The sequence below is a fragment of the Sapajus apella genome, unplaced genomic scaffold (assembly GCF_009761245.1).
Source record: "Sapajus apella isolate SASKATOON/1434 unplaced genomic scaffold, GSC_monkey_1.0 scaffold67, whole genome shotgun sequence".
Lineage (NCBI taxonomy): Eukaryota > Metazoa > Chordata > Mammalia > Primates > Cebidae > Sapajus > Sapajus apella.
The window spans coordinates 11,406,244-11,418,583 of record NW_022437007.1 but is presented as its reverse complement, the minus strand read 5'-3'; the positions used below and the strand labels follow the sequence as shown (position 1 = coordinate 11,418,583).

Sequence of the window (12,340 nt, the reverse complement as noted above, 5' to 3'; positions counted from 1 at the left end):
GCTCAATTCTCAACGAGAACTGGGTTTATGTGGTTAATTGGGCACTGGAGTCAGAAAGACCTGGGTTAGTAGATATGTAATCTTTGGCAAGTCACTTGACATGACCCAAAAAGTATTTCTGTCTTTAAAATAGGGATGAAGATCTCTATATCCTAAGGTACTGAGAGTATGAAAGGTAGGAATGTAAGTAAACCATAAGCCTAAGCTCCTTGGTTCCCATTCTCTCTGGAGGGGTGAGGAGGGCAAGAGTACCATGCCCAAGAGAATGGGCACCATGGTTTCATATGTGGGATGAGGGGGATGTCTGTAGCAGATGTTAGCTGCTATTATTTTCCAAGAAGAGATTTCATTCCCTTACATATTATGGCTTGTAAATGGGTATTTTTCTGTTATGGATACTAGCAGGGATATAAGGGACCTTGCTCTTTGCAGAAAAATACCCCAAAGAAATATGCTCAATAAGTGCAGAACAAGCTTCAATCCTTTGGGAACTCACATAGGGCCGCTTCTGTTTCACACGAACTCCCAGGAGAGTGTTATGGAGGAGAGTAGCCAGTCTAAAAAAGAATCAGGCCCAGCATAATCCCAGCACTTTGGGAGGCTGAGGCAGGAGGACTGCCTGAGCCCAGGAGTTGGAGAACAGCCTGGGCAACATGGCAAAACCCTGTCTCTACCAAAAAATACAAACTATTAGCTGGGCATGGTGGTGTGTGCCTGTGGTCCTAGCTACTTGGGAGGCTGAGGTGGGAGGATCATCCGAACCCAGGAGGTCCAGGCTGCAGTGAGCTGTGATTGCACCACTGCACCCCAGCCTGGGTAACAAAGCAACACAGTCTCAAAACAAAACAAAACGAAAAAGGAAAAAAAATGAACATGTTTAGAAGAAGCAAACTTGAGATTCCACAGATGCCAAACACAATAACGGACTTTCTGCTTTACTTCTGTTTCCTACATTAAGCACCATGTTAATTATGAGAACAAGGTAGATTTAACATTCACTTGATCTGTGTTTAATTTCAAGAACTTAAAATAGCAACTGAAATAGCTTCATAGTTAATTGATAGATTTAAAATAATCTCTAAAAAGTAATCTTTAAGCTGGGCCTGGTGGCTCATGGAATCCCAGCACTTTGGTAGGCCAAAGTGGGCAGATCACCTGAGCTGATGTGGTGCCTATTCACATTAAGGACGGGTCTTCCTCATCCAGTCCACTGACTCAAATGTTAACCTCCTCTGGCAACACCCTCACAGACACACCAGAAACAATACCAGCTATCCAAGCGTCCTTCGATCCAATTGAGTTGACACCTAGTATTAGCCATAACACTCTCCAATCTTTTTTCAGTGTATATTTCCACACTACTTTACAAAATTGGGATTAGATTGTAAATTCTTAAACTGTATAAAGAAAATGGCATCTTCATTTTTTTTTTCTGAGGCATTTAGTGATTACCTGACATTCCTGAACTCTGAGGGTCATTGTGAATCCCATGCAGATAAACACTGGCTTATTTGCCCAGAGTTCTAAGTGGTTCTAAAAGCTACCATTGTGGCTATACATAAAAGGTAAGTGGAAACTAAATTAGAGATCAATGTAAAGTTTCCTTTTTTGTTTAACAGAAGAAAAACTAATTTTTTGTTAGTGCTTTATCCAAATGTGAAGTCTTTTATTTGTCAATAGACTATAACTCAGGAATCTTGTTTTATCTCCCTACCCCTTGAATATGCCTACTATGTAGTAAGTATTGAACTACTGGAATGTTTTTGGAGTCCAGAAATAAACAATTAAAAATTCTATAATCTGGATGGTGGATCAATCATAATGAGAGAGGAGAAAATGAAAAATCATTTGGGTAGACAGCTAAGGCTAGTCTTCGGAGAAGCAGCCTGCCTGAAAAATCACAGCTACAGGCAAAAATAGAGCAGCCTGGGGAACACTCAACCTGCACATATAAGCAAGAAAGGCAGACAAGGTCCAGCATAGAAGCCTTTTGTTATTTGTGTGTAGCAGGTTCCCAGGAAAATGTTTCCTCCCCTTTTCAGACATGAACATGGGGGGCTCCATGGGAGATTGCACTGGAAACAGAGGGGGGCTTGCCTAAGACAAACTCACAATTATACAAACAAGAAAAAAGCTATGCTTTGTGCTTACCTAGAGAACATCTCACAGCTGGATAGATAGGGGGAGTTGTGCAGACAGCTTTTCAGATAAGAGAAGTTACTCAAACAGCTACAGAGATGAGAGGAGTTTCTTATAAAAGCTTTTACATTCAAGTGTAAAATGGCACTGCACTTGGGCTCCCCTCTCCACTGTGGAGAGCTTTCTTCTTTCACTTATTAAACTTTTGCTCCAATCTCACCCTTTGCATCCATGCCCCTTAATATTCTCAGTCATGAGGCAATGAGCTCAGATAACACCTTAGACAACTAGCCCATGGACCCTGACCTGACTGAATAATACTGAAGAATTGGACAGTCTGAAAGAGAAAAATTCTCAACAGCGTTGGCTGTTTATCAAATGACCAGTAATTTAAAACAAATTAATTTTGAGAGTCTAATCATCATTTATGTATTAGTTCTTTCTGAATGGTCTTCTCCATTTAGTTAATTTTGTTCCCTTTTGCCAGATTAATTCACTGTTTCCACAAATATTTTCTGACTGCCGATTATGTGCTAGGCAGTGCTCAAAGTGCTGGGGATATGGCAGGGAACAATACGGATAAAATTCTGTGTCTTTGGCCGGGCGTGGTGGCTCACACCTGTAATCCTAGCACTTTGGGAGGCCGAGGTGGGTGGATCACCTGAGGTCAGGAGTTCAAGACCAGCCTGGCCATCATGGTGAAACCCCATCTTTAAAAAAAAAAAAATTCTTTGTCTTCATGGAGGAGAAGACAAGAAATTTGTGCGAGGATTTCAGTATCAATAAGTGCTATGAAGAAAATAAAAACAGAGTGCCACAATGGAATGACTGTGCACGTGTGTGTACATGTGGGCGTAGAGTGGAACAAAAGAAAAGTGATTCTTCTTGCTTTAGTGCAGCTGTTGCATGGGTTGAGCACCTTTGGCAGCTCCAGGAAACCCAAAGTACCTGTGGCCCATTAAGAAGGTGTGGAACCTGTTGTCAGAGGCTTTGGGAGTAACCAACGATCTATGGAAGAGCTCAGTAGTGCAGTAGCTGTCACAGGGTAACAAGTACATGGAGCGGAAGACAAGCATAATGTCCCCAATCATAGATTACTTAACAACTCCACCTACTTTGAAGATGTTGAACTGATGAAAAAGTGTTAGTTACGGCTAAATGTTCTATGTGAGAAGTACTTTGCAAACCTCTGAAACACTTTACAGATACCGTTATCAGTCAAACTGGAAGTAGAATGTCCATAGTGGGGTGTAACAAATGTGTCATATGCATGAGTTTAAAAAATGACTAAAATAGGAAAGATGAAAAAATATGCTTTATTTGTTTATTCCATGGTTCAGTTTCTCTTTAAATTCTTTCCACATAGGCAAATTGCTTTAAGTATGACAACAAAACTTACTTAGTTTTCTAAACACTTGGGATCATCTCTAAAATAAAAAAAAAATTGTATTAAATGTAGGACCAGGGATTTCAACCATGATTGCCTCTGGGATAAGTCTGCTTTACTATTCCAGCCCTAGTGAATAGTTAACGCCTTGAACTATTCCTATCACCACAGGTTGCCAGGCTACCAAGTAACGAAGCCAATCCAGGATTTGTCCATACAGAAAATGTGTGCGCTCCCAGCTAAATCTCAGTTAAGGAGATTGTTCGATATACAGCCAAGTAGCAGAAATATTCATAAATGTCATTTGCAAATATAATGAGCAATATAATGAAGGGGTATTTCCTTTCTTGTTAATTCTATGTGCTCAATTAAAAGCCCCTTACATGAGTTTTATTACATTATGGTTTCATTGTTACTTACACCACACCCAATTTCTGAAAATAAACTGAAATTCTTTACAATAAAATCCAAAACTAGAAAACGAGAATCACAGGCAAGGGTATATGCCAAAAGAAGGAAGAAGAGGGGAACGACAATGTTAGAAAGCCAAGGATGGTGGAAGCTGCTCTGAATGAGCAAAAACAGCTCAGGGCTTTCCTGTAGTCATACATCAGAGCAAACTCATTGTATATTAACAAGAATAACACTGGTTCATCAGATAAGACCTTTTTCTGCTATTTTTGATAAACTGTGCTAGGGTGCTTAATGAATGCATAGTTTCTATGATAACAATTTTACAAACAAAATGGCAGCTTTTTCACATCTAGTTTTTTTCTTATATTGAGTCTCAACAAAAGAGTAGTACCTGTTTTATTCAAAAGTTTATTCTCTCAAGACTACATAAAGAAATGAATTGCCCTTTGTTATTTAAAGTATCATTTTAGGTGACTTTTATGATCATATCATCACCAATTTTATAACAAAGATTTATGTACTGAGGTTTTACAGGTTATTAACCAAAAACTTTTCTGGACTTGGTCTTCTCATTTTAGAAGAGGAATTCCGGGACAGTGGATGAACAGGAGGGCAGAAAGAGCATCGCACACCTTTAGCCTTTAGTTATGCTTGAGTGGCACTGACTCATTGAGAAAGTCCAGTGGATGGGGCAGGTACTGCAGAGGGTGGTCTCTTGCAATGGTATGGGCCTTGAGATCCAAAAGTCAGCGGATGCTGCCTCCTTCTCTGATGCCCTCCTTAAATCCCTCCCTGATCTGCAGTGCTCAGAGATGAGGGCATTGCTGCCAGTAGCCACTGTTAAATCATAGGTTTAGGGTTGGTGAGGAATAGGGGAGCAGAGAGCAGAGAACGTGATTCCTTTAGCATTGTAAAATTTAGGTGACTATTAGAAAGTACAGAAAGGCTGTCTCTTAGAGAAGAGATAGTACTTGGTAGATTGATGCCAACCTGTCAGGGCTCCTCTGTTTAAGGGAGGATATGTTTTCATCCCATTCTCACCCACTTCCTGAAAGAGATATACTATGGTCTTGGGACAGTGAGGTTGAGGACTAAGTCTTTCTAGTTAGCTCTGGATGGGGGCCATTACTTTCCTGTGACCTTAATGAAGCTTGAGTTTATCTGCTGCTCATCTCTGATGTCTATAAAAATCTCAGTTGCTGCCAGAAGCTGACCAACTCTGTAGGTATTTATTTATTCTCAATATTATTATCACTAGGGTTTGGCCTAAGAAGAGATGATGCATGGCATGGATTTTAAAAAGCCAAAATCCAGAGGGCAAAAGACCTACTCATTTCTGGGAATAATAAAATTTGGCATACCTTAACATATCTTAAAAATAGTTTTCTGTACTCTAGTTCATATTTGGGCTTTTAAAATTCCAATTCCAATTTTTCTGTATATGCACCTATCCATCCACCCATCCAATTCACCCATTTATTCATCCATCCATGCATCCATCCATCTTGATTATTCTTTCATGTATTGTACCTGTTTTTTTGCAATGACTCATCACATTTCCACTACAGCCCTTAATGTGAGAAATACAGAACACAAAGAGTGGAATGTTTTCTGGCATTTAACTTTCTAACCAGAACAGTAATATAGGCACAGAGGAGAAAAGAGACCATACGTCATTTTGAAATAGGTGGTTAGGGAAAACAAAGTTTTCTGCTGGAACTATACAAAAATACTGAAAGTTTTGATCAAAGAATATATCCCCAGAAACATTCAAGATAATGTCTTATCACCTTTTTGTTTTAAAGGATATGGATTACTGATCATCCTCTTCAAATCAACCTTCTCTTTGCAGTAAGGGCACGTCTGCTTTTTCCCTACGATACACCAACCTCGGATGCAGAACTCATGAAAGCTGAAGCATCCTGTTAGGGAGCCTTCCAGATATAAAAGGGCTATGTCTGGTTCATGATGGGATGGAATGGTCCCACCTTCAGGGTCTAGTGGTGGAGTCATGACTTGATGAGGCATGTTGCTTTTTTGGGGAGGTTCTGTAAGGGACCCCCCAATGACAGTGAGCCCAGAGTCACAGCTGCATTTGCTTTATGACCCTCAGGAATTTACCCAGCTTCTTGGTCTTCTTCTCTACTCTCTGCTCCCCTATTCCTTCCTCTTCACATTCTTTTCAAAAAAGAATGTGGAAGTCCTTTTTTTTTTTCTTTACAGTAATATCTTCTATAACTGTATCATTATAGTTCCCCACCTTGGTATAGTGCATTTCTCCTGCATTTACTGTGGCATTTCTCCATTCTACTTTTTGTGCATTATTCATTAGCTTCATGTAATCAGACTTGTCTTAGGCAGTTAGATAAGTTAAAATTATTTGTGGTCATAAAGTTACAAATATTTCTAATAACTTCATAAATTTTTTTCCTTGACTTTTAAAATTACTGATAAGGAGCCAATTATTTTAATGGAATATATACCTAATAAACTTCTCAAACTCTAGGCATTTATAGATCCATTTGCATGTGTCTCCTGGTCCAGAAAGTCTGACCCTTTGTCTCCAAACTTGAGAGTGAACCTTGGTTCTCACAGCACCAGGGACTTACTCTAGTGTAGCATGACTTTCTATACTTAATATTTCTCCTAGACCATGTGTTACCCGTTGGACTATGTCTCATCATCTCAGTGTCCTCAGCACCTTAAGCCATGCCTAAGAAATATTTATTGAATGAACATTTGAATGACTCTTTCAAAACTGATTATTTTTGAAAATATGTATTGCCATGTTCCCTGATAATATGGATTTGGCAAAATGATGAACTATAATGAAATCCATTCTATTGATTTGTTTATTTCTACAATCGCTGCTCCCATTGTGACTTTCTGGGCCAAGATCACATGATCTTCTGACTGCCCCGCTACACGCCCAGGTGAACAGCAATGGTGTAGAAGTTCCCTTCCTAACAAACGGAGGAGCTTGGAAGTGTAGTAAGGCAAGGCCTTACTACTCCTCAGAATTACATTTCAATGTAACTAAGAGTTTCCATTATTTTATGTTCTTGGAATTGGGGTCATTTTTGCAATATGCTTTAAAATAAAGTGGTATCTTATTACAAAGATTTTGAACCATAATGCATACAGCCTTTCATTCAAAAGGGCTGGAATACAGCCCCATCTTCCACAGAGGTATAGAATTCAGGGGCCATTGAGCCAGTACTGAAATGTCCATGTTCTCTCTAATGTTCTTTTTCATCTTCAAAATCTGAAGGCTGAAAAATCTCCACACTTGCAGAACTGCTGCAGAGCGAGACTCAGATAACCCATCCTTGTTAATAGGACTCATTAATATTTGCCCATTTCTCACTAATATGACTCATGCTAAAATGGGCCATTAATAATACTCCCTGAAAAGCAAATTGAAAGGCAACTACATTTTAGATTACATATGCACACATGTACAACAATCCCTCAGGGCTTTTAAAGGTGGAGAGAGAAAATATTTCCACTTGCAAATGGCAGAAGGGGCTCTGTTCCAACATTTGAAATGTAACTCATGTTTAAAACTAGGGCCAGACTTGGAAAGTTGCTACAAAGAATGAGTTTTTTTGGGAAAGGTATCACACTGAAAAATAAAAACAACTGTAGCAATCCATATGGGATATCTTAAGATTTTAAGGCTTAAATATTGGAGTAAAGGCTCTTATTACTTTTGAGATGCATTTGGTCCAGGTTTTACGCTCAGGATTGAATAAGTGGAAACTTTCCAGATTAAACAGAATTGAATCATAGGTACTGCACACTGAGGTATGACTGGCTAAATTAAGTGGGCTTTAGGCAAAAGATAGATGGTTTAACCATCTCATAATGCCAGGGCTTTGAACTGACTGGGTACGTAGTGATGACATTATTACATTTATATTATACCATAAAATAAAGATAAATGATGCCCTTTTTTGTATTTAGGAATAATTAAAATACTGATTATTGGCTAACCTAAGCCTAACTTTGGTATCCATAGCAAAAGTAGTATCCAAACATGTTCAGGTAGCGGAGGTTGATTTGTTCAGGGGTCTCTATGTCAGCATTTTTCAGCATCTTGAGGCCTTCCTTAATGGTTACTGGAGTTCCCATGGAATGCTGGTTTCCAGGCCTAGGCTCTCTGGTACCTATCATCTGAAGATCCCTCAGCCAATGGATAGCTATTTGGGATAGAACCCATTGGTAGAGGAGCCAAATGGTCCAAGAACAAAGGTCCAAATTTTGGTCCCTGCTTTTTTAATCCAAGGTGTCTTGCTGCCTGTGGCCATATCTTCTTCTGAAGACTGAAGCTGAGAAGAAGGCTTGGTTTCCTCCCTTGGCTGCCCACAAGACTGCTATTGCCACAGGTAGGTTCCTAGGATTATTTCTAGGCAAAGTACACTTTGTATTTCTTTGTCTGCTAAGATTCAGACCTGTGGCTCCACCTGGCTAGTCTTAAGTTCTCCCTTGCACCTGATAATTCACCCTTTTTCTCACCTCCAAAATCCTTCTTTCCCTTTCCCTGCCAGCACCCTGCTCAGATGCTGCTGCCTTCCTGTCTATGTAGCATTAAGAGTCCTCTTTAAAAAGGAAATGACTGGAGGAGGAGGTTCACCTTAATTAGCAGTTCATTAATCAGCAGGGACAAACAGAGAGACTCAAAAAGAAAGACTGGGCTAAAGGATAGAGGACTGGGGTTTGGGGACAAAAGGTTAGCAAGATGGAGGAGATGGGGACAGAAGGGGGAGAGGGCGGAAAGAAGGAGGCTTGATGAAGGCCAAACAATTTCCTTTAAAAAGGATACACATGATTACAGGAAAGCTGGTAGGCGTTTTCAATGAGTCCTTCTTCATCAAGCTCCACAATAATCTTCTGCCCACAGACTGCACAGATGTTGCCTGATAAGCTCCTTGTAGGCATCTCGCTGACACTGTAGAACTATCAGAGGAAATGGACAGAGCATGGTTGGAAAGGAGAGCACATGTCACTCTCTGAAGGCAGGAAACCACTGCCAGGCACTGGGACAGGCACTGCTTCTAAGGTGGATTAGAATGAGAGACCCCTTTTCCTGTAGGAAGAATGCTACTGAGGTGTTAAGGTTTCCAGGAAAAACCCACTGAATTCCAAATGGACCCAAAGCACATTGCCAATTATAACTTCTCATCTAACTTCCACATGTAGGAATCCTTTCATAGGAATCGTTTTTATCCTTTGACTTTATCCATAGATTGGCCCTTCCCTTTATTCTCCTGAAGATTCTGATTCAGATCTCTGGAGTAAACCTAGGCATCTCTCTGTCATTTAAATCCCCATGTTACTATTGGGTGCATGCTGAGTGATCACCATTGGAAGGCAACGCATTTGGAATTTTACCTTGGGATATCTGCATCTTCCAGTACTGTGGATAAGCATTGGTTCTCAACATTGGCAGCGTATTAGAATCCCTAGGTAGCTGTTTATGTTTTTAAAAAGAAATATTTTATAATAGTTTTAGATTTAAAGAAAAGATATAAAAATAGTACAGAGATTGGCTATATACCACATACCCAGTTTCCCTATTATTATTATTAGATTGATTTTAAGGAATTGGCCCATACATTTGTGGGCAAGTCAGAAACTTGCAGGGCAGGTTGGCAGGCCAGGAGGCTGGAAACTCTGGTAGGACTGATGTTGCAGTCTTGAGGCAGAATTCCTTTTTCTCTAGGAAACTTCAGTTTTTGCTTTTAATGCCTTCAACTGATTGGCTGAGGTCTACATAAACTATTAAGGGTAATCTCCTTCACGTAAAGCCAATTGATTATATATATTAATCATGTCTGCAAAATACCTTCACAGTAACATTTCGTCTAGTGTTTTTACCAAACAACTAGGTGTCATAGCCTAGGCAAATTGACTCTCAAATGTAATCATCATAACCTCCTCAGGGAGGGAGAATCTCTATAAATTATGTGGAATTCTTCTGCACAGATTTGACTATTCTCTTCCACTTATTTATTTATTCAATCATTTATCGATATCAATGTGGACTCATGGATATTTATTTTATGCTTTGGGTTATAACCCAATACTACTACTATTACTATTTTGTTGCTCAAATTCCAGCTTTGGCCATTGGGAGCTCTTTCAGTTGGCTTCTGTGTCTCTTTGACATATCCCCAATCATTGTGGGGTTCTTTTGTTTTTAGCACTTTCTTGCTTTTGGTCACTATGAGATGCTCCAGGCCTATATTGTATATTCCTTGCCTAGACCTATAGTCAGCCATTTCTTCAAGGAGCCCAGTTGGTTTTATTGTAGAATAATATTCGAAAACAAGATCTGGACACTAGGCATGCTCATTATTGCTGGGGTGTCATTGCCCCAGGACCTTTTAGCTGACAGAGCAAGGAATTCATCTGTATACATACACACACACACACACACAGATATATATACATACACACACATACACATATCTGTAAATATTTCATGTATCCATGTATGTGTGTGTGTGTGTACATATATATATATATATATATATTAAGCTAAACAATTACAGAATACATGTATGGTGGTATCAAAATTGCTAGCCCATAGCCTTGACAGCAACAACTTAACTAGAGTACAGTGCTTATGACAGTTTCGTTTTTGGTCCTATCATCTCCATTCATTTCAAAGTTACTTAGGTTAGCACCTTTTTTCCCACCCCTTTCAATGAGGTTATTTCATACATTTGTAATATGGTTAGATTCTTTTGGTATGACCTGAATTCTATCCTTGGATTCTCTGACTTCCTAAATTATTTTTAAAGTTTGCACACATTTAAGGTTCACAATTTCTATGGATTTTGATAAATGTATAGTGTTATGTATCCACCATTATTGTATCACACAGAAGAGTTTCACCACTCTAAATTTCCTGTGCTTTATCTGCTCAACCATCCTCCCTCCCTAAAGCCTTAGTAACCATGGATCTGTTTAGCAACTCTATAGCTGTGCCTTTTCTAAAATCATATAAATGCAGTCATACAGGATGGAGCCTTTTCAGACTGGCTTCTCTCACTCAGCAATATGCATTTAAGATTCACCCCATGGTTTTGGTGGCTCAATAGCTCATTCCTTTTCCTAAGGAGTTCTTTTTTTTTTAAGCAAAGCAGATGCATTGGCTCTACTCCCAGAGATTCTGACTGACTTGCTCTAGTGTGGGGCTTAGGCACTGATATGGGAATGGAGATTGTATCTCCTTACCTCAGTCCCAAGCACATGCACAGGTGTCTGTGCATACACACATACACACACACACCCCTCATTAATCCAAGTCACCGGTGACTGTACCAATGGCTTGAAGCAGTGGTTTTTATAGATTTGGTAGCTGGACTAAACAGACAGGATGACAAGATATTAAGGACTGGTCGGGTTGGATCAGGTGAGAAGTTTCCCAAAAGCTGGTGCTTAAAGACTTGGTTGTCTTGCCAGGTGAAGTCTCTTCTTCCTGGTCCACTTGAAAACAGCCACATATAATTCTAATTATTCTTTTCTGTCCATAAACGCAAGAGGCCTTGGGAATTTTCCAAGGGGTATAACTACCGTTTTTTGTTGGGGAAACTGGGAATAAAAATGCTCCTTCCTGTGCTCACCTTAAACTTTATAAGAAAGGCCGTTGTATTGTTCCAGCATTTTACCACAGAATTTGGGCTGCAGGCTTTAGGAAAACAGTAAGATAGAGCCTATGGTGGAGCGAAGGATAAATGTGGTGGGGAGGAAGTCAAGGTAATAGCCATTTAGGTCCTGCTCCAGAAATGGAGACAACAGTCCAAAAGTTCACCCTTTTCTTGATACTTACACTGTTTTTTCTTTCTTTCTTTCTTTCTTTCTTTTTTTTTTTTTTGAGATAGAGTCTCACTCTGTCATCTAGGCTGGAGTGTAGTGGCACAATCTCTGCTCACTGCAACCTCCCCCTCCCAGGTTCAAGCGATTCCTCTGCCTCAGCCTCCTGAGTAGCTGGGATTACAGGCATGTGCCACCACGCCTGGCTAATTTTTGTATTTTTAGTAGAGACAGGGTTTCACCATGTTGGTCAGGCTGGTCTCAAACTCCTGATCTTATGATCCAACCACCTCAGCCTCCCAAAGTGCTAGGATTACAGACATGAGCAACCACTCCTAGCCTTCTTCTTCTTCTTCTTCTTTTTTTTATTTAATTTAATTTAAAGTTCTGGAACACACATGTAGGTTTGTTACATAGGTAAATGTGTGCCATAGTGGTTTGCTGCATCCATCAACACATCAGCTAGGTATTAAGACCCACATGCATTAGCTATTGGTCTTTTTTTAATTTTTTTTATTTTTAGTAAAGATGGGGTTTCACTATGTTGGCCAGGCTGGTCTCGAACTCCTGACCTCA

The 12,340-nt window shown here is 39.7% G+C and overlaps 1 protein-coding gene across 1 annotated transcript in view; it reads right to left on the bottom strand.

Moving 5' to 3' along the window:
* Positions 1-3,436: 3,436 nt before the first annotated feature.
* Positions 3,437-12,340, bottom strand: part of RNF175 (ring finger protein 175) — a 50,080-nt gene continuing 41,176 nt past the window's right edge. The window contains 3 exon segments of the mRNA XM_032248621.1: positions 3,437-3,765; positions 5,751-5,852; positions 8,766-8,899. Coding sequence (XP_032104512.1) covers positions 3,645-3,765; positions 5,751-5,852; positions 8,766-8,899 — 357 coding nt within the window. The 3' untranslated portion in view covers positions 3,437-3,644.